This window comes from Cavia porcellus, unplaced genomic scaffold (assembly GCF_034190915.1).
Source record: "Cavia porcellus strain 051 isolate PalLab524CR breed Dunkin Hartley unplaced genomic scaffold, mCavPor4.1 scaffold_14, whole genome shotgun sequence".
In the NCBI taxonomy this organism is placed as follows: domain Eukaryota; kingdom Metazoa; phylum Chordata; class Mammalia; order Rodentia; family Caviidae; genus Cavia; species Cavia porcellus.
In genome coordinates, this window is record NW_026947497.1 from 46,865,150 (window position 1) to 46,887,857 (window position 22,708).

Sequence of the window (22,708 nt, forward strand, 5' to 3'; positions counted from 1 at the left end):
TAATGATCATTTTTACAGCAGGACTCTTGACAGTCTTTCCTAAAGATTCCCACATCATGCGTAAGATAATCTTCATAATGTTCTATATGATAACAATTGCAGTTCTTTCTACCCTCAGCTGTCTGGTTAAATGTGACATCCCTGAAAGCCTAAGCCCTTACCTTCACTATACGGGTACAGCCATCGCCTTCCCTGCTCCCCCTATTCTTTCCAGTTCAACTCCTGGACCGGAGACAAGTTTTATACACCTACCCTCTTAACTTTTATGCTTTCAGATGGGGGAGTAAGCACCTCTCATAACTCCACTCCTCCTAACCCCACGTTTAATTTTCAGAATTCTGCCTTACCGTGGAAATGTTTCTACCTCAACATGGTCCTGATAGAATGATATGTCTAAATCAAAGGCACCTTTCCCTCTACCTCACCTGGGTCCTTAAATATGACAGTGCCATGTCTCCTCATAACATCTTGTCTCTTTGTTTTTCCAGTCTGACATATGTGCATTCACCAGTGAAGCTGTCCTGGCTAAAACACCTGGCACCAGCGTCTACCTGGGCATCAACCTTCATCCCGTCGACTCCCTTAGGCTCCAGTACAGTGCCCTCTGCCAGCAGGAAGTAGTTAAAGAGAGAAATCTTCGCCCCTTTTCATAATAATAATCATAAGATGGGATATGAAAGGGTTTTGGCCCAGACAAGACACTGTAGCCAGGAAAACCTCAACCGGAAGCAGGAAGCCCCTATCTCCCCCACCCCTAGGAAGTTACCTGTGACGCCATCTTCCCACCCCTGGAAATTTACATATGGCGCCAAACCTAGGAACAATGGGCTACCTGTGTATCCCTAATGCCCGCCTTAGTTTCCACCCCAAACCGAGGCTATTTACAGGCCCCCACGCTACGTGTCTGCTGGAGAGATCGCCGGACGCCAGCGGTGGGGGTGCCGGTCATCTCTCTCCGTGTTCTCAGAATGAAGGCCACTTTTTATTTTATATTTCTCATCTTTTGTTAATATTTTTCATCTTTTGGAAATAACCCTAGCAATGATGTGATGTGCTGTTGTTTTTAGTTTTATTTTTGTTTTGGTGGTGCTGGGGATTGAATCCAGGGTCCTGGCATTATAAGGCAAATGCTGTACAACCAAGAGACATGATCGCACTAGTTAAGTTTTACCTGTGAATTTCATGTTCCCTAAATTTCTTAGAGCAAACATTAGTTGCTAAGAAAGAGCAGCAGTGATCTCAAATACAATTTATCTCTTTTTAAGTATCAAGTCTATATGGCCATTTTAAAAACTCAATTTGTGGCCACTCCTCCTTTTGGTTTGCTACATAAGAAATGCCAAAATGTCTATGCAGAATTGTGTCTAAGAATTTCAAATCAAATATCTAAGAATTTCAAATCAAACTATTGTAACTCCCTTAAAATTTTAGTCAAGGAGATTAATTTTTAGGATATTTCTGTTGAAAAAGTATTTTTTGCATATCTATCTACTTATTTTAACAGGAATATATTTCTTTTTGAGAAGACAAATGAAAAAATTTAATTACATTGTCTAAAAGTCACTGTAACGAAGAACACCTACAAGTATTTGAGAGTAAAATCTTCCTGTACAAGTTTGGGAAGCAATTTTGCTGCTTTATAAAAAGAAATAAGATGAGGTTTTTTTGGAAATAGAAGACTTAAGGATCACATACTTCAAAACATCTATCGTTAGTATTATAGAAATGGGCTATTTTTAAAAATTCAACTGTGTGGAAATAAAGCCTTTCTAAATCTCTTATACAAATTTGGGGGAAACTTTGCTGCTCAAGAAAAAAAAAAAAAAAAAAGAAAAAGGATTTTTTTTTTTAGATAAAAGACCAAGGACCATGCATTTAAAAGTACCTAAGGTAGTTGTGATTGAAATGCGATATTTTTTAAAAATATAATTAACTTCACATTTTCTTGTCTACAAAAATTCTATGTTTTGAGCACTTAATTTGTTGCTTCTAAATGTTAATAGATAAATTAGCGAGATATTAGCAACTCAGTGGGAGATGTCTGATACTGTCTATGCTATTTTTCATGTGAACAGCCTCTTTAAAGATGTAGTAAATATGGAAAATAAAGGAAAGTGTATTACATAGAATGAAAATTGTTGTAATGTGCACTGTTGCAATAACTGCTAACATTTTATTACATTTTGCCCCAAGATTTTGATGTGCAATTGCAATCCTTAAAAAATTAGCCAGCATGAAATTCTGAGGCAGTGGGCTCTTTGTCCTCTGTACAATGGGGACAGTGGTGCTGCTTCCTCGTGGTGTAACTGGGATACACCGAGAAAGATCCTGCGCGGGTACCTGATCAGTCAAGGCTCTCTCACTATGGTGAGACAGAATACTATACACATGGTTCACAAGGTAAGCCCGTTAAGGCCACCTAAAGAATGCAGCAGGTCTGTCTGCGAGCCAGGGAGCCCAAAGATCCCGTCCGAGGCTGAGGACTCTGCCCTGGAAGCCTGCAGATGGACCTACCACAGTGATGGTAAAGGCAGCTCCTCTGAGGAAGCTGAAGACTTCCCGCTTCCCTTTCATTCCATTCAGGCTAGAAGCAGATTGTCTGGAGTCACAACACGCTGCGGAGGGGTGGGAGGGTGGGGTGGGGGGGGTGGGGGTGTGGGGTGGGGTGTGGGTGGGTGTGTGTTTCTGTCCTCAAGTTAACCCATTCGGCCACACCAGGAACTGTGCTAATCCAATCTGCTGGGCGTTTCTTACTCGAGGTGACAGTTAACTGTCACAATACCATAACGTGATGTTGATGATATTATTGTTAGCATTATTACATTGAATATTACGTCTTTTCAAAGATTGAATAAGAACATGAAGCCAGAGTGCTAACTAGCCATCCTGTGAAATGTGCTTTTGGATGACAGAATCATGTTTTATCTCACATACACTGTAAATTAATCACCTCTTTATTTTTCATCTTTTTCACATTAAAGGAGAAAACTGCTATGCTCTTTTCCATTCCAAATGATTTCACCGATCAGAATAAATCATTCAAAATTGAAAGAAGACTTTTCTTTGCTGAAGTATCTCCTTTGTCTTCTCACTGGCTTCTGGTTAATCCGTGGAATAAGTGATTTCTCTATCGTTTAAGTGTTATTTTATGTATATTTTAAATGATTTTTAATGTGTATAATTGGGTCTTGTGGAATGTAGACAGTATCATTGTAGCTGATTTGTTGCTAATCATGCATCAAGTCTCTGTAAGTCAACAGTCAGGTTACCCATGTGACATTAGCAATTAGAGTCCACTCCCAGAGAACTCAGTGTCTGGCCAGGTACACTGCACAGTCCCCTCCCAAGTTAAACAAGGTAGGAGGTCTTGGGACAGAGGCATAGCATTGTATTTAGCCGTGCTCAAACTACATCTTAGAAATTTGACTAACAGAGATCCGTATACTGGGAACAGAGTCTTTATACAATGGAGTTCCCAAGTCTCAGCCCAAAATGAAACGGGGGGGGGGAGGGGGGAAGAAAGAAAGAAAGAAAGAAAAAAAGAAAAAGAAAAAAGAAACATGGAAAGGCTAGGCAAGAAAGTGCTTCCCCAAATCTCCAACTCCCATGAACCCAGTTCAGGAGGCACGGAGCGGGAGAAGATCATGAGCCACAAACCCAAAGTGCTGGAAAGGATGCAGAGGAGGTGAGCAAACAGACTAAAGGGCACTCAGTGACCTCACAACCAACATAAGCCAGCAGATAACGGAGGCACTCACCGAAACTTTGCCAGCAATTCTTCATACATAAGACCTACATTCAGAATATATAAAGAATAACAACAACAACAACAAAAAAAACCAGACCCCCCAACTAAAAGACCCCATCAAAAATAGGCAACTGAAGTTAATAGAAACTACTCAGAAGAAGAAGTACAGTGGCCAATAAATAAATAAAAAGGTGCTCATCATTGCTGGCTGTTTGAGAAATGCAAATTAAAGCAACCCTGAGATTCTGTTTCCCTGCAGATGGAATGGCTGTCATCAGAATCCAAAAAATAACAAATGCTGAATGGTGAGGCTATGGGGAGAAAGAAACTCATCTACGTTGGGGGTCCGCACAAGTAGGAGAACCACTACGGGGCTCAGCTTGCAGATTCCTCAAAAACCAAAGCTAGAAAAATAGTTTCTAAAAAGAGAAATTCTGTTTGACCTAGCTATTCCCCGTCTAGGTATCATCTTGAAAGAATTGAAATTATGTAACAGCGATACTTGCAAACCCATGGTTTGTAGTAGCACAATTTACAATAGCTAATTTTTGGAAACAGCCTGTATGCCCATCAACAGATGAATGCATAAAGAAACGTGGTATTTATACACAATGAAGTACTACTGTGCCATAAAGGATAACTTGGGGCATTCATAGGTAAATGGATGTACCTTGAGACTGTAATGTCAAGTGAAACAAATCAGATACACACATTTAATTATCACATGCTTTCTCATATGAGAAATTTAAGGTATAAACATAGAGCAAAGTAAAAGACAGATGATAGGAAGTAGAGAGATCTTTTTCAAAAGTAAGGGGAACAAGAGTTGGAGGGAGGAGGCGAGAAGAAAAGGATTACAAGGTTTTCACAAGGGGGCTGTACCTCCTCGTCTCCTTGCTGATGACTCTCCAGATCAATGTCATAATTACATATTGCAAACATGCACTAAGTATTTTTCTAAATTGAGCTGAGTATTAGGATTTGGGGGACACCCTAGATGACTGAACGATAAATATGCTATCTAGTGTAATTCTCATTGATTAAATGGATGTTAGGCCATTGAGGCTGAGAGTTGAAGTCCAAGGTCTCAAGGGTGGGGCTGAGCCCAGTTCTGACTTCAAAGCCTTACCTAAGGGTGTGGTGCAGTTGGCTTTGTGACATAAGAAGTAGCTGTATTTTAGGCTTGTCCCTCCCCACTTGGGGCTGTGCTTTCAAAATCTTTGGCTCCAAAAGGACTGCTATGCCAGTTTGTCGGATTTGTTTTCTCTTCTTGAAATTCCTTCAGCTTTGGCTGGTAAACTCACCCATTAGCTCTTTCCCTGTAGAGTGACGAAACCAGAACTGGGGCTTCCCATCTCAATCTTCTTCAGTCTCCTTTTGCTTGCTTCCAGGAAGGCAGACATGCCTTGCCTGTGTTCTGAGAAGAACTGGAGGCAGTGGATCCGCCCAGTGGCAATCAGCATCTACCTGCTATCCATCATCGTGGCGGTGCCGCTGTGTGTGTGGAAGCTGGAGAAACTGGAGGTATGGGGGTCCTGCACTTTCAGTCTGTCTCTGCCTTTCTATCTGACCTGCTGCATTCCTCCTCTAGACACCCAGTCTTGGTATCTGAGAATGCCCTCCTGTAAATGAGCCCAGTCTTTGGACATAAACCTGCCTGACTTCTTGCTTGTGGTTCTTTGAATGATGCTACAGGTGTGTGTGTGGGGGAACCAGGTGAGCAAAATAGTTCCAGTATTTTAATGTAGCTCTCCAGAAGTACTTTGTTTTGCAAATATTCACCAGTTCCCCGAAGTTAGGTAATTTTATTTTGAAGTCTTATCCACTGTTTAGATCTTGGAGTTAACTGAATCAGACAAACTATCTGGAAACCGACTTACTGAATTTTGTTAACTTTTAGCTAATTTCCCAAATTAGAGGATTTTAGTTGATTTGACTTTGTAGCTTTCTCTTTTCTAAGTAGCTCTTAGTCAAAGCAAAGGCTTTGCAATGTCTTGTATACTTTTGATGTTATTTCATATTGTGACATCAGTAAAGTAATAGAAACTGGAAAATCCCAAGATAATAATTAAGTATACATTTATATATATAGCCAGTTCATATATATGTTTAGTATATATATATATATATATATATATATATATATATATACATATACATAAAATTTAAATTCTGACCTAATAAAAACCACTGAGAAGAAGTATTTTACAAGCTTTATGACAGGCCTGTAGTTATTTTAGATCCTTTTTTATTGTAGAAATAATTTTAAATAAACAATGGAATATGTATTTATGTTCTGTGTATTTTTTAAATTATTGCTTTACTTTCTCATACTGGCATAATTCATAGAGCTATTTTTAAAGGTGATATAATATGCTCTGCTGCATTAAATACTTCTTTTAACAAACAAGGTTATCTTCCCAGGACATAGGTTCTATGACTTTATCTACTAAAATTCACATATAAACATCTTAAGGCAAATAAGACATTACTTTGAAATATTTCCTTATATGACAATGTAGGAACTATTTTTGAGGTTAAGGAATTGTGTGGATTTCTCATAGTTGTGAGTTTCGGCTGTAGTTTTTAAATGACACTGGCTTTTAAGAAAAGTCTTCTAAACTGCAGCGTCCCCTGCCAATACTCTGAATCAAGGTTTCAGCTGTCCTACCTGAACTGTGCTCTCCAGGCCATCCAGAGTAGTGAGCTAACACCTAGGTGTGTGTGTCCTGTTTGTCTCTCATAAATCACATTACGTGCACCCCCCCCCTCGTCTCTCCTAGTTGCACAGTGAAATCCAGTATTCTTAACTGTAGCCACGAAGGCCCAGTGTGGCCTGGTACCACCTTGCCTTAGGTTATCTTTTTTCAAGTCCTGGCTCCTGCTGCCCTGGCTTATTCATGCGTACTGGGCCTGCTTCATGCCTAGAGCCTTTGTACTTTCCTTCATGGGACGCCTTTCCTGCAAATAATATTAATTTCGGGCGTTTACCAAAATGTCTCCTGGCCACTCCATTTAATATTGTAAGCTTTCCCTTTTCAAATCTTCATCTTCCCTTCTTTGTTTTATTTTTCTTTGTGAGAAAAGACATCATATCTCTTTCTTTCTGTTCAAAGGACTGGTAATGGAATTAAAAAGTAATAAAGTCCCTAGGACTAATCAGGTTTTGTGTGCTATGTGGTGACAGGTGTAAAAATGTGACACCTGGCTAAGTGTACTGGTGATGGCACAAATCTGTAACCCCAGCAGCCTGGGAGGATGAAGGAGGATTATAAAGGAGAAAAAGAAGAAATGGCAGAGGGCCTAGCCCCAATATTTAGAAGTCAAAGAGAAAAACAGGAATTTACAAAGAAGACAACTAAATGTTTTGTTTTACAGTTAGTAAGGCAATTGTGGTTGATGGATTTTGGGGCTAGAATGGGTTAGAAAGTGAATACCGGGAGTTTCAAGGAGGACCCAGTCTGCTTGAGCACTAGGTGTACTTTGACTTATTTTTAGCGGTATTTGTGTGAAAATACATGTCCTTTAAATACTAGAATCAAAGTTCACATGTGAAGGAGTCCAAGGGAGCTGAGATGACAGCAAAGAGGAGGGTTATGGGGTTCATCCCGTGCTCATGGTGGGCCAGATTCTGGTTTACTGGGGTGCGAGATGACTGCCTGCTCAGTTAAACATTCCCCTCTGTGTGTGACTTGCCTGAGTGTGTGTGGTTGACCGTGCAGTGCCCTGTAGGGTTTTCACCCTGGCCCCCTCACTCCAGCAGTGCTGCTGCCTCTCCCCCAGGAGGAGGGGTCTCTATTCATCCCCACTGGTTCTGAAGCACCTCTGCTTTAAGATGAGATGACTCAGGGTATATTTTTAGAAATTGAGCTTTTAAAAATAAAATATAGATCAGGTATTTATTTAGAAAAGACATTAGAGATCTTAAAAATGACAATATCCTAAATCAATATCTTGCATGCGAGAAGTAGTGTGTATTCTAATTTATCTGGATAATAATGTAGCATCACTACCGCAGCTGAGAGAGATCAAAGAGAACTGATGTAAAGAACGTGGCAGGCTGGTAGCCTCACTGTTCATTGCTGTCTTCATGTGAGGGTTTACTACACTGGTTAACTGTAAAAGTCAGGCCTGGTGGTGGAAAGCCCGTAGCCCCAGAACTCTGGGAAATTGAGGCAGGAGCATCACAGATTTGAGCCCAGCCTTGTCAACTTAGAGCTGTAATGAGGCCCTATCTCAATTTTTTTTACACCCCCAAACACAATAATCAAATTAAAAAGGCAAATAATAAGTAGAAAGAGGGTGTATGTGCCATGACATTAATATTGTCAATGTGTAGAAAGCTGTTGTAGGAAGCTCCATGAGGAAAAATGCTCAACTTCATGAGGAAGAATTCGCCTCCTCCCTCCAAAAATAATGAGCATCATTGTAATCAAATGAAAATTTAAGAAGTGAACAATTTTATTGGACTCTGTAGTTACAATATCACAATCACTACTAACACATTCTTCTGTTTCTCAAGGTGGATATTCATTCCAAAGCTTGGTTGCTGGCTGGGATCTTTTTATTGATGACCATCCCTCTTTCTCTGTGGGACATCTTACAACATCTGGTCCACTTCACACAGCCTGGGTTGCAAAAGCCAATTATCAGGTCAATCTTCTATTTTGATTTTACTAATGTTGCATTGGCTTCTGTCATAAATATAACATAAAATGATTTAAATTTATTCTTTGCTTCCCAAATAGAATACTTTGGATGGTGCCGATTTATAGCTTGGATAGTGTAAGTATGTTTTTTTTTTTTAAATTTCATTAACAAAGTTTGATGATAGTAACTATCCTTATCATAAAACACTTAAAATAATGAAAGTATATCTACAACAAGGAGTTCAGAAAGAAAAACAAAAAAGTTCACTTGTTTTTAATGTTGATAAGGAGATAAAGTACGATAAAAGAAAATGAAAACTATATTTTAAGTTTTCTGAAATCTTTAACTGTTGCCTTAATTTTAAAAGTTTTCAGTGCAGTAGCTCTTAGTCCTTTAAAGGTTATAATATTTTAAATCACGGTAGTACTGTGGTACCCACAGAGGGTTGGTTCAAAAAAATCCTGAGATACCAAATCTGCTTGCTCAGCATTTCCACCTAAGAGCGGTAGTAATCTACACCCGCCTTCCCGTATGCATTCTGTGTATTAAGTCCTGTGTCTCTATCTCTGTGTATTAAGTCCTCTCTAGATGGCCTCTAATACTTGATACAGTGTAAATGCTATGTAAATAGTTGTTACACTTTATTGATGAGGGAATAATGACCCAAGGACTGATCCATTTTTAGTACAGATGAGTTTTTCGTTTCTTTGTTTCAAATATTTGTGAGCTAGTTTTGTTTGAATCCACAAATGTCACACAAAAGGATAGCTGACTGTACATTATAATTCTTTTTATTTATTAAATCTTTCATTTGAATCAAATAAATTCGGTAAAACTTGCCAGAAGGGTATATAACTGTGGCTCTAACTTGATTAGATATGAAGAAAATGGCTGTAGAAGCATTTTCTATGTTCTTATCAAGAAAATACTGGTTAAATTTGAAAACTCAATTTAGCTTCTCTCATGTTCATTTATTTATTCCAAATTGTTATCATTTATGTATCTATGTGTATGATGTTTATTGCTTTTTAAAATTAATTTCAAAGGCCTGGAGATGTAGCTTAGTGATAGAGCATGTGCTCAGCGTGGGCAGAGTCCTGCAAGTTGATTCCAGCACCCCACACTCGTGTGTGCAAATGCACATACACACACACACACACACACACACACACACACACACACACAGAATTCACTTCACAGATTACCAGGTAGCCATTATAATGATACATTGTTACCAAGTGTTTAATATAAGTATGTGACAGGACAGATCAAATTTTAAATTAGTTTATTTTGAGTATCATGAGTTGGAGTATTAATTTTATCTAAAGTGCAACAATGTTTTTAACTCCTGTGCTTTTTCATAGTGGCTGGGATTGATAAATCCCAAAAGCGCCATATATATGAACACGTTTAGGGAGTGCTATGAGTGCTATGTCATCATTAACTTTATGATTTTCTTGACCAACTATTTAACTCATCAATACCAAGATCTAATAGCCGTTCTCGAAGTCAAAGAGCCACAAAGACCATTCCCACCTTTTTGTTGCTTCCCACCTTGGCCAATGGGGGAGTAAGTATGTTTGGTTTTATTTTCTGTTTAGTTTTATTTAAGCAATTCTTAAGTCTCACTTAGTCTCCTGCAAGGTAGTGTATTAAGTACGTTGAGCAGGGCAAGAGGAATAAGGCTGAGGCCCTACACTGGCCGATGTAACTCACGCGTTTTTATAATCTGTACGTCAAATTTTTAAAATTGTTCATCCAAATATAAAAGCTCAACAATGCATTGCAGGAGAAAACCTTAGAAATACTTTAGTCAGCATTTTTTACAACTGGCTGTCAGGACCTGCAGATCTTACACAAGATCACAAGTAGATAAAAGACTTGGGGAGAAGATAATCTATGTGGAAAAACAGCAGGTGATATGAAGCAACAGCATCAAATACCAGTGTTTATTCTAGTAATATAGTTTGCCCTATTACATGTTCATGTAGGTAGTAAAGAAAATAAAGCTTATGCTATTTAGTTCTTTTATTTTGAAATGCAAATTGAGGTTACAATTGCACTTATTACACAAAGAAAGCATTGGATATGTTTCAGCAAGGAAATACTTGAAAACAGTGCTCTAGAAAGATTAATTTTGCATCATTGTAAAAGATACATTGGAGCGAAGATGACTCAGGATGTGGGGAAATAAGTTAGGAAGTTACAACAGCTTGTGAAGTAAGCTGAACAAAAGAATGAAACTGGAATAGAAAAAGAAAGACAATGAGAAAATGCAAGTGAAGAGCGAGTAGGACTTGATCACTGACAGACAAGAAAGGGGGAAGTTACAAGCTAGGAACGATGGGAGGCCTGGTCATCAGTTTATAAACACGTGATGAAGGCCTCACATCTACAGAGCAGAATGATTTGTGTGACACTCTTCATATTGTTCTTATAGCTTCAGATGGGAAGAAACTTACAAAATTACCCAACTTTCTCAAAATAGCAAGCCCCTGATGTGTTCATTTAACAAGAATATATTGATCACTTATTATGCATCAGCATATGGTCTCCGTGTAGTGCACCAAACACATGGAGGAACTCACTTTGTTAGGAGGGTTAGAAGTTCATGAAGGTATAAATGACTACCTAGTTCAGGAAGTGTCATGCAAGGAAAAGAACAGAAGAGAATGAGAGACTGTAGTACGGATAAATTCAGTAGATTTGCGATCAAGAAGAGCTCTCTGCAGGAGGTACTATGAGCACTTTCAAATACAGTGAGGGCAAATTTCCCCCACATTTGGTGAACTCAACAATAGAATAAAATTGGTTTTATATGTTTATTTTGTCCTTTCAGAATATGCAAGATACTTAAACTCCAAACTTGAAATGGAATTGGAAATATAAATAATACTTTCTAAATATGCACACACACACACACACACACACACACACACACAAGCAAATTAATTACTCACATTTTTATTCCAGAAAAAAAAGAGACTGTGTTATTCATCTTTTTGTCACTGTGACAAAATACATGAGGTAATCAGTTTAATAAGTGAAAAGGTTTACTTTAGCTTAGAGGTCCAGAGGTTTCAATCCATGGTTAGTGGCTCTGTTGTTTTGGTTTGTGACAGCACAATACATCATGATGTGGCAGATAGGCCAGTTCAATTCATGGTGGCCAGGAGACAGAGGAAGAGACCAGAGTCCCAGTGCAAACTTTAAGGGCCACTCCCACATCATGACCTGAGTTCCTTCCTCTAGACCACACCTTCTAAAGGTCCAATCACTTCCCAAAAATGCCATGAGTTGGGACCCAATCCTTTAACCTCTGGGCCTTTGTGAGACATTTCAGATCCAAACTGTAGCAAGACAGACTTGGGTCCATTTTGATGTGTGTGACACTATTCTGAAACTCGAGACTATATAAAAAGGAAAGTCTTTCAGAAGATATTCTTGTAGGATAGTTTAAAAAATGGTATCCATATCCTCCTTCCACTGCCATAGAGGATAAACACATAAATATAAAAATATGATGTCATTTCTCAAGGTGACTTTCATTTAAAGGCTGTGAGAATGTTCTGATGTTCTTAGAATAAGTAGTTGTAATGCTAAGTTCTTTTTCTTTTTCAGGATTTTTGTCTTTCAATGCAAACTAGGAGTCTTCCAGTACGCGGGAGTCAGAGCAGTCACCACTGTGATTGCTTTGTAAATATCAGATTTTACATCATTTAAGAAAATCCTTTTACCCTTTAATGGGAACAACTGAGTAAAGCATAGTGTGTATTGGTAATAAATTAAGTCTAGTCTGCTGTAAAAATCATAATATACAAAATCCTTACTTTATTAAGCTAAGTGTTAACAGACAAAGAATCACTACAGGATTTACATCCTCTGGGGGTGTATCATGAAGCACTTTCTTCTTTTTTTTTTGGTCTTTTTTCATTTTTATCGGTACCGGGGATCGAACTCACGACTGCCTGCTTGCAAGGCAGGTGCTTATGCCGCTGAGCTAAACCTCCAGCCCCTATGAAGCACTTTCAAAATGATGTTTTTCCAAATGTGAACATTCACATAGCTTTCTGGATGACTACAAGATTTTTCATAGTTAATTTAGAATATATTGGGAGTGCTGTCCAAAAATGTAGCATTTTTCTTTAAACATTGTCAAGATTTTTAGAATTTGAGGTAAACATAGGATATTGTTAAGCCACCTGACGAAACTATTTCCTAAAAATTCCAGAATGTCAAGTAATCTAAAGCAGATAGATTGTATATTTTATCTTTTAGTCCTTACAGTCTGCGTGCTCACAAAAGAAAGATGGAAAGAAAAGTGAAAGGAAAGTTCAGTTCTTTATATAGCTGCTTTGAGCAAGGGATTATTTAGCCAGCTAAGACAAATGGATTTCTTTATGAAGGTGTGCTTTATTTCTCTGCAGCTCAGAAACCAGAGGAGCACACAGCTAATGCTAACTGTGAAATTTATTGAAGGGGCTGGCTCTTGGTATTGACCTCTGAGATAATTTAGGGGAAAAGCGAACTATAATTACAGACATAAATATGTTTAGCAATCAACCTTTTCGTAACTAAGCAATGTAGTTTTATTTTTTTAAAGTTAATAACTATTAACTACCCAGTTAACTTTCTAACTCTACTCCAGGGTATTGGTCTTATTTTTATATTTTCTTCAAGCTGGCGAAATAGTCATATAACATTGCTACAAAAATGCTTTTGTTTTATTTTTGAATCATCTCTGTGACCAAATAAAATCATTATAGGCTCATTTAAATAAAATGACTTCTGAGTTTGAGTATTGTTGTCACTGTATTTTAAAATATGTGATTTCATTAATCATAAAGTGATCCCATTTTACTATGTTTTGTAGAGTATGTCAGCCATTTTCCTTAATTCAAGAAGGACAAATTAGTTTTAAAAATGTCTGGATTTACTTAACTCTAATAAACACTGTATCACAAATGGTAAGTAAATGTTCTTTTTGTAATTATAATAAAATTATAATAAATTGATCTCTGGAATTCTGAATGCTTTTAAGCACTGTTTTTTGGAGTAAAGCTTTTCTTTTCAATCTTGAAATTTAATTTGTACAAACAAATTGAAAAAGCTTTATATAAATATCTTTTATACTATAAAGATACAGAACCATATTTATTTATTATTTGGTGATTTGTACTCTGACCTGTTGGTTGTGTTTGTCTTTGATTCTCATTGCACAGCTCAGTGGGTAGATCATGAATAAAAACAGTACTCCTTACATAAACAATACCAACAGGAAAACACAACACATATACCAGGCATATTCAGTAAGAGGATCTATCTAATTTGTTTGTAAGAGCCCAGGTCTAAATTAAAATGAGATCATGAAATTCTTTAACATAATATAGTTGAAACCAAATGAAATTAAAACTGTCACAATTCTAGAACACAGTCCTAGAAATATTCTGAAGACATAATGATTGATCTTGTGAGCTCTAATGCATTTGATTTAAAAGCTTAGGTTAAAGCCCCCAGCAGAATAATAATTTAGATATGATGCATTGCGTTAAGCTTTAAATGGCTAGTAATCCAAAGTTTTTCCAGATGCGCATTTTCTTTCTGACCAATAATTCTTTATCTGGGAATGCAACTTTAGTGGTAGGGGGTTGAATGGACAGGATCTTACTATGTATTCAGGCTTGCCTTGAACACAATGGGTAGCCTAGGATGGCCTCAAGCTCATGGAGATCTTGCTGCAGCCTCCCAAACGCTGGAATTATTGTAAAGAAATGATTGGTATTTGCTTTGACTATAAAGCCTATTATTTGTCATACTAAAGCCTGTAAACAATTGAAAGCCCAGTGATAAGCACTTGTGAAAAGATTTATGATCACTCTGTTAACCAAAGTATTAGTTCTTAGGAATAACCCTCATACACACAATTTTATATTTAGTGCATGACAGCTGCTAAAAGAACCAGCCTGTACTTGAAGATGTAGCTCAGTTAGAGTTTGCTTAGCATAGGCCAGGTCCTGGGCTTGACCTGCAGCTCTATAAAAAAGAAAATAGTGTATGTGTACAAAGGAATGACAGGCTGAGGGTCTGAATTACTGTATTCTTCCTTCACTGCTTTCATAATGTGAAATATTTTAAAAGATTATTTTACTATTCTAGTGGAAAAAGTGAACTTTTAGGAAAGTTTGCTATTCAGCTGCTGTACTACATTTTTATAAATGAATTCTAAAATAAATCCTAGGTATTTATTTTAAAAAGTAAATTCACTTGGACTAAAGTACCACCCTGAAGAAGAATTGTTTTCCCGATTCTTTATTTGCTGACTTCAAGGTCCCAATTTTGTTGAAATTCAGTTTATTAAAGGTGTCGCCTTAGAATACATACAATGCTATGTAGACAGATTAGGGAATAAGCTAAATCCTGAAAAAAAACCAACAGGAATTTGGATTTAAAAGCCATTACAGATCTATTTTTTTTATTTTGGCCGAAAAGACTTTTCCTCCATTTACGTCTATCATTTATTTCTTGTTCTCTGTCTGAGCCCAAGTAAGTGAGCATGTATCATCAGGGACAGTGTCTCACATCTGTTCTGGGGGCTGATGTATATGTTCACCTACAGCCATGTTAAAAGCCTGTTGTTAATTAATCTACAAATAGAGTAATAAGGTCTAGAAAAATTCGTTCAAAACATTACTTGCACCAAGTCTCTGTTTTGCAACTGAATGTTTCATTAGTGATTCTTAATACAGATGTTTAAATATTAATTTTGCTCGCAGTTGGCGATATACTACCTGTACTCATTTTACAAGATTTTCAGTACAGAGCTGGAGACGCTCCACCCATTCGGAAAATTTTTATGTGTCAAAGTGGTTCTGATTTTCACTTTTTGGTAAGTGTTGCTTTCTCATGAATATTCTCAGTTTTCTAAAGAATAATAAAATGTTGGTTTTAATGTACCATTAATACAGAAGGTGGATTAAAATGTCTTTACTTAAAAATGATTTCAACCTGTTAACCCCCCTGCCAGGATCTTTATAAAGAAGTAATCAGATATTCACTGTCCCGTGTATTGAAAATAATTTAAAATTACCTACTTTCTCAACAATATAGGAATCATTAAAATAAATCCTGGTCTTGATATTATAATGGAATACTATGCAGTTTGAAAGAAAACACAATGTAGTCTATGGAATGATATGGAAAGTGTTCATCAGTAAACACTCTGCAGCATAGAAAACAAATTATATGTGATTTGGGTTCAGTAAAAAGGGCAGGTTAGAAGAGTTCCTCAAAACAAATAAAACAATACACCAAATTTAACAGAATAGCAGCAATACAAAAAAAGAAGAAAGGGAAAAATTCATGAAATCCTACTACCAGAAGGACTGATTGACATTTTGATATACATGTGTCCTATTTAAAATTGCATAGAAATGATTTTACACTATAAAAACTTACAGAACTGAATAATATATGCTCAGTATATTGTAATTATAGTTCGTCAATATAGAGAAATTTAATTTCATTGTTTCTATTTTTCCTTAGTATTCTGTTGTATAGCTACAACTTGTTAACCAACCTTTTACTGACAGAGTTTTCTTATCTTTAAAGTAGCACTGAAGTGATTATTTTTATAGGTTTCTGAAAGCTCCTCTATCTCCTTCTATGCTATTGTAATTGACATGGGGCCAATGAAGTGGCACACATAATCCCAGCTTCTTCCAAGGCTGAAACAAGAGGATCCCAAATTTGAGGACAGCCTGAACAATTTAGTGAGAACTTACCTTAAAAAATAAAAATGCCTGACACTGTAGTTTAGGAGCAATAGGACACAGAGGCTCTGGGTCCAAACTCTAGTACCACAAAAAGCTTTTAAAAAGAGAAATTAACCTGAAGCATTATCCCTATTGAAATACTCAATATGACTTGCTCTCTTGCAGTCCGACCTCTTCTGAGTTTGTCTTAGTTCCAATAGTTCAAAATTACTCTTTAAAGAAAATTCGAGTAGTTAATACATGTGTAAATATTTGAGTATCTGTTCTTACTCCATTTTAAATACCTATTGGAAGACATGTTGGGCACCCTCAGTGTATCAGAACAATTTAAAATGTAATTAGGAATGCACACTTTCAAAACAAAGCTCTGTAAACCAAGTACAGAGTTCTGAGACATCATAACCAAAGTTCCTCTGATGAAACTGTATTTGAAAGCTGCATTTGTAAAGCAAGTGCGGCATCTATGGTTTCCTTAGGAGCAGGCTGCGGAGGTAGGGTGGGGCTGATCTCTAGGTTGTACTGGGATTTTAACTACTTTTTATATGACATATTTTTAAAATAGCTGCTTATTTGATGCTTGGTAAAGATTTTGCATTTACCTTTTCCCAACATATAGGCAAGGACTTATTATCGCTCTGCTGGTGAACTTTAATGTAATATCTAAAGCACGTTTGTGGGAATGGCATTCACCAGAAGAGGTGTCCACCGGGCTGCAAGTAAGCAGTGCTGTCGCTGAACTCAGGAGAACTCGAGTATTCCTTAAGCATGTTTACTCGTCGTCTCTACTAACCCTGCCAGCGTGTAGGCCGTGGGGCTACAGGAGACCACACAGGAGCCCTACAGAAACTGGCCACACCTACTGATGTAAACAGAATCAGAAACGAATCCCCGATTTTGGTTTTCCTAGCCCACTTCTCTTTCTGCTCTTTTCCTTAGTCTCTGGGAGGGTGATTGAAAATACAGTGCAGTTTGCTTAAAAGTACTTGATTTAGGTAGTACAAAATAGAAACAGATTTTATCTTTTTATAAAGAAGTAAAAAATAGTTTGGGGAAAAGAAAAATGAATATACTATAAAAAGAAAAGAAGCAGCTGTCGAAACTTAAGTACTTTTTAAAAAAAAGTTTTAAGTACTTTGTATCAATGTAGAACACTACATTAAAGCTAAAGAGGGCTGCTTCTTTTGCTGCCATCTAGGAGTTTCTCATTTGTGTGGAGATGTTCGTAGCAGCCATAGCCCACCACTACGCCTTCTCTTACAAGCCCTACGTGCAGGAGGGGGAAGAGCAAGTCTCCTGCTTCAGCGCGTTCCTGGCGATGTGCGACTTGTCCGATCTCAAAGACCATATCTGTGAGCAATTAGGACACTTGGGTAAGAGCCTGCCACTTAATTCTTCCAAATGCAGTAAGTAAGTTATTTTATTCTCCCACGGAGGGTATTTATTAGTTACTTAGGAAAAGAAAAGACAGCTGTTTGGAGCGCACCGCGGTGCAGGCTCTTCAAATCCCGCGGAGAGAAGAAGGGAGGAGGGCGCTCCTATTTAGGACGGTCGCTTATCACGTGCGAGGGCCTGGCTTAACGTGGAAATCTTTGTGTTCTTTAAAGCACGGATCTTCAAGGACCAGCGCAGCCGAAAGGCCACAGCGGGCCACAACGAAAAGGAAAACACCACCTCGGCGCTGCCGTCCGTGGCCAAGAGCCCTTCCTCGGGGGAGGAAGAGGAGATGTTTTCCTCGACCTCCTCCGCGCCATTCTTTGGCCCGAGGCGCCCGGAGTACTGCGTGATCACCATCCCCGAGGAACGGTGCAGCGAAGGCGCCGAGGACAGCGTCGCGATCTCCATCCCGGAGGAATGGGGCAGCGACAGCGCGGAAGGAAGGCGCGGGCTGGCGGAGGACTGAGGCGGGGCCTCTTGTCCTCCCCTGCCAGGCTGGGCTCGCGCGCATCTGTGCTTCAGACAGGTTCTGAGCACGGGTGCGAGCAGCCTGTCCGCTGCCGCCTTCGCTGCGAGTGGAAAGCGGGTCTTCCACGCGTGGAAAGCGTGGTCGGGAAGAGGAGGACACTTGCTGGAGTCCCGGATCGCTCGGAGGCCACACAGAAGTCCTTGGCTCGCCGCCGTCCTACGCGGCTCGGCCACTGACCACAGCGAGCGCCGCGCCGGCCCCAGGGGGCGCTGCACTCGCGCTGCCGCGGATCCCGCAGGTGCGGCTGCCCGCGTGTGCGGTCGGTGTTTTGCGTGGTATCTAGTTTTCACCTCATCCAAAATTTATCGGCTTCAATCTAGAACTCTGCTAGGGAACAGTATTGAGCTGAGGGACATCTGTTTCAGTGCTAGTTATGCTAGGTAACTTTAGGAATATCGCACTAATGGGGCCTTACAGGGCGATAATATTAATAATATTAACAGACTTGTGGGGATTATGTAACAAAATGCTTCTGAGCCTTATACATACTGAGATCTTGCTGTCCATCAGCTATGATTAAAAACACAGCATTTGTTTTAAATTTTCCTGTGTATGTTGGGAGGACTAAAAATGATAGACTGCTTTCAGTTTTCTTTGTTTTATGGTTATTTTGAACTCTTTTAGGACCAGGGAAAGACTTCAGATTTCGTCTTCATATAGTTTGAGTTCCTAAGTTTGCAGTACACAGCTGCAGAGTGAATTCAGGAGCTGGGTGCCAATACTTAGAGCTGCTTGTTTGACATGAGGCAAGGAGTAAAGAGTAAGTTTAGTATTTCATCGAATTTTTGCATTAGAGTTTGAATTCAGGTGTGGGGTTGCATGTAGCTAGAGGAAGAATAACAGGAAAAGGTCTTCAAAGTACTAGTGAGTTACAGATGTGGTATTGGCTTGGTGCTTAAGCATCTTCCTGAGGAGGAGACGTTAGGGGCCAAAGAAAGCTGTAAAAATAGTTTTTCTCTTTTGGGGAGTGCTTGTATAAAGGTACAAGGGATATCCTCTTATAAAGTAAAGAAAAAGCTGTTTTGCATGCGTAAGATGGTTGGAAGTTCAAGGACCCAGATTTTTAAGATTTGTGAAGAGTGGTAACAGTGGTGAAATAATTATATTGGCAGGCTGTTATTATACCAACAAAATAAGTTAAAATGTTGATTAATTGACAATCTCCTTTTGGGACGAAGACATGAAAAGAACACAGTGAAGAACATAGCGCTCAGATCTGGAAATTTATTCATACAGTATGAAATGATTTTTTACTTTTTTCTTTCCATTTGTTAGAGATAAGTTTAGATTTCTTTTCTTCCTTTATAAATACTTTGAATATTTTAAATCACCAACTTCTTCTGTCCCAGATGAATTTTAGGAATGCTTTCTCAAGTTTTGTGAGATATTCTAATGGTATTTTGACCAGAATTGCGTTAAATCTGTATAATAATCTTGGAAGTGTGACCATTTTTACTAAGCTGGTTTTTCCTATCCATGAGCAAAGGATGTCTCCTGATATCTTCTTTGAGGTAAGTTAATTTTTTAAAGGTCAGGTAATGAAAGTTTAACCATTTCCAATACAGGGTAACCAAAATTTGCATTTTATGTTAATTTTTATGAGATAATATAACAGGAAACATAATGTCAAGTATGAGTGTTTCTCATGCAAACGAGAATCCACTGGTTAAAATGTCACCTGCCTGAGTGGTGCTTGGCTTTGTTACTGTGTAAACAAATGCACTCCCTGAGTGACACTTGGGCAAACTGTTAAGTGATTAAAATTTAAAATTTCTTCAAAGGAAGACATTCTGAAATTGTAAATGTCAACATTATTTACCTGCATCTTTTTTTTTTTTTTTTTTTTTTTTTGACAAGGTCTCGCCAAGCAGTTCAGGTTGGCTTTGAGCTCACTTTGTAACCCAGGCTGATCTGGAACTTGCAAGGATCGTCTTGCTTCAGCCTGTCCTGCCACCATGCCCGGCTTAATTTACCTGTGTTTCTGACTTACATCACAGGTGTTAAGGTTACCTCCTGAAGTATGATCAGAGCATTTGAGTCTGTACTTCTTTTATAATAATAATGAAGACTATAAAGATTTTATAGGACAAAGGTTATAGAATGCAGTTGAGGTTATCTGGATAGAAAATTCTGACTTGTAATACAGTTTTATATTTAATTATAATTATAGTAAAACTGAATTTAAAATAGGTTGTACAGAACTTATATTTTTTATAATATCTGATTTTTATAGATTGGATGGCCGAGGTCACCTGTCCATCAGCTGTGAATATCAGTTGGGCAAACAAGGGGAAAACTACACAAGAGAGGACGATGAACCGTGAACACCGTGAGTGCTTAGGATTTTCGTGTAATGTAGTCCAGTTTGGAATAAGGCTTGATCTTTTTTTTTCTTCTTGTTTTGGTGGTGTTAGCAATTGAATTCAGGGCTTCATGTGTGCTAGGCAAGCACTCTACTGCTGAGCTATGCCGTCAGCCCATCATAATAAGTATATTCTTTAAGGTGAGTTTAAAAAAAAGTTTTGAAATAGGTTTTTGTTAAAGTATTTCCTAGTGTTAGCGTTAAATAATTTCCTTAGAAAAATTCATGCCCACAATTTAAAACTAGTTTATTGGTCTCACTTTTTAATACTATATAAGTTTTAACATCACTACCTGTGCTAAGACTGATTTTGATATCAGTATTCATTAACAACTGAAGGAAAGTTCTGAACAAGATGACTTACTTGATTTTGCAAATGAACAGATTTCTATGGAAAAAAGTTATCTTTGTATGTGATCTTCTAAAACATACCTGTGTTTAACAATTGAAATCAAGGCAACGTGTAGATGGAAAGCACAAGTTCATCATGAACATTTTTGTTTATAACTCAGGAAGTCCAAAAGCCATCTAGTACCTTAATTACATTGATTGAAAGAGAAAACATGGAACTAGAAGCAAAGGAGAAGCCAGAGAGGAAAGCAAACAAGGACCAAACCTTCAGCAAGTGTTGATGAACACATGCAGGTGTACAGATTGTTAAATTTCTTTTTTTTTTCTTTATAAGAAACACTACTGTGCTATTGATGTGCAAGGTTTTTGTTTTACTTTTATAAATGATACAGTTGAATTACTTAAAGTAAAAATTTAACTTGACTGCATTAGGAAAATATGTCATAATAAAAGGTCTTAACAATCTAGGGAGGTGTGTATTACAAATGCTAAGAGTGCACACATTTTTGCGAGTGTCCTAATTTTAGAATAATTTAAGGACTGTTAGGAAAATGGTGGATTTTTACACTTCACTGTTAGCTTCTAAGCTTTGACCTACTGCCCCGGTGATGTCTTAGCAATGCAAAAACAGGCATTTTAAAGAAATTTTAATGTGTTTGTGGATATAGTTTGTGTTTATGTTAGTCTTGTCATGAAAAATAATCTCTCTGCTTGTTTGTAGACATGGAAGCATAAAATGTGTCTGATGGTTGAGGAAGAAAATGAAGCCAAAACTATGAATGCATATTTATGGCATAATCAAAATGTACAATATTCATGCATTTAAAGGCACTTCTTTGAAAGGGATCGGAGTCATCTGTTTATTGTGATGTATTATGTAGTTTCACTTTTAAATGCAGCCGCTCTACTGAAGTTTTTGATCATTAACATTAACAAGTAATAAAATAAGCTTTACTAATTTAATGTTTCCTGTGGTTTATTTTTATTATAGTTCCCTTTGTGAAGACTGTGACTTTTGTTTATCACTTAAAATTTATATACTTCTAAGTCTTAAAATCTATCAAACAAGGAAAAAATTGCAAATAACACTTGTTCCTTCAGTCTTCATTAGATGTAAAATTGTTTTACTTCCCATTGCCTTTGAAGAAATTTGGGTATTTTTGTGCTGTTGCGTCTCATCTGGAAAGATTATGTAAACTCAATTCTCCTTGATTATTATAGACTAGGGAAAAAGGCAAGATAAATTTTAATTAATTTCTACACACACTTCTGATGTGCTTTCTGTTTCTCTGATTGGTTCCAAAATGAATAGCCCTATTCTGTTGGAAGACTAGCCTTTTGGTTGTATATCCAAGGACATTTAGCATTCTATGGTTCATTGATTCCATTGTATAAAAGGAATTTTTTAACTGTGATAAATAATTTTGACAAATGATCTTTGGAAGCAGCCGCAACTTAGGATTATAATGTCAGAACTAAAGTGTTTTGTTTTCTTATAGGAAGTTCCAGCCAAAATAAGCTGTGAGTTTGTCATACTGTTAAAATTGGTAAAACTTGTGTTCACTCCAGCATAGGGTATTTTTCAGTCACATAGTAAATGAAATTTTTATTAACATACTTTAAAACAATTTCTAAATGCTAGCAGCAAGGCTGAATATAATTCTAGTGTTTATTTTATATCAAACAGACTTATTAAACTGGACACATTGAAGCAGGAATGCCCAAACTGTAGTGCCAGGGGTTTACCTGGACCAGAGGTCTTTGTGCTGTACATGATTTGTATAAAGTTCTGTATCTCCAAGTTGGCTACATAAACAATTTTAATTTTTTAAGAAAGGGAATAAATTAGTATCAAGAATAAA

General features: G+C 37.6%; 1 protein-coding gene across 2 annotated transcripts; it reads left to right on the forward strand.

Moving 5' to 3' along the window:
* The first annotated feature begins 5,128 nt into the window (after positions 1 to 5,128).
* Positions 5,129 to 21,790, forward strand: LOC100719261 (transmembrane protein 184C-like). 2 transcript variants are annotated; one of them, XM_063260865.1, is made up of 13 exons: positions 5,129 to 5,272; positions 8,271 to 8,401; positions 8,497 to 8,533; positions 9,763 to 9,968; positions 12,020 to 12,094; positions 13,272 to 13,365; positions 15,172 to 15,284; positions 16,787 to 16,886; positions 17,366 to 17,540; positions 17,775 to 18,371; positions 20,367 to 20,636; positions 21,008 to 21,140; positions 21,568 to 21,790. In XM_063260865.1, exons 1-10 carry the CDS (start codon positions 5,150 to 5,152, stop codon positions 18,068 to 18,070), a joined length of 1,350 nt encoding a protein of 449 aa, XP_063116935.1. In that variant the 5' UTR covers positions 5,129 to 5,149; the 3' UTR covers positions 18,071 to 18,371; positions 20,367 to 20,636; positions 21,008 to 21,140; positions 21,568 to 21,790. The 2 variants fall into 2 exon arrangements, 1 of the variants encoding a protein (XP_063116935.1); XR_010051494.1 differs by lacking the exons at positions 5,129 to 5,272; positions 8,271 to 8,401; positions 8,497 to 8,533; ... (5 more) ...; positions 17,366 to 17,540; positions 17,775 to 18,371 and adding an exon at positions 19,380 to 19,644 and having other exon boundaries at positions 21,568 to 21,781.
* Positions 21,791 to 22,708: the final 918 nt, after the last annotated feature.

Bases quoted from the DNA above. Each gene is read 5' to 3' on its own strand.
- LOC100719261 (XM_063260865.1), top strand. From the start codon at position 5,150: ATGCCTTGCCTGTGTTCTGAGAAGAACTGGAGGCAGTGGATCCGCCCA. The intron at 5,273-8,270 runs GTATGGGGGTCC...CTGTTTCTCAAG, and splicing joins GGAAGCTGGAGAAACTGGAG to GTGGATATTCATTCCAAAGC. The intron at 16,887-17,365 runs GTAAGCAGTGCT...GCTGCCATCTAG, and splicing joins AGGTGTCCACCGGGCTGCAA to GAGTTTCTCATTTGTGTGGA.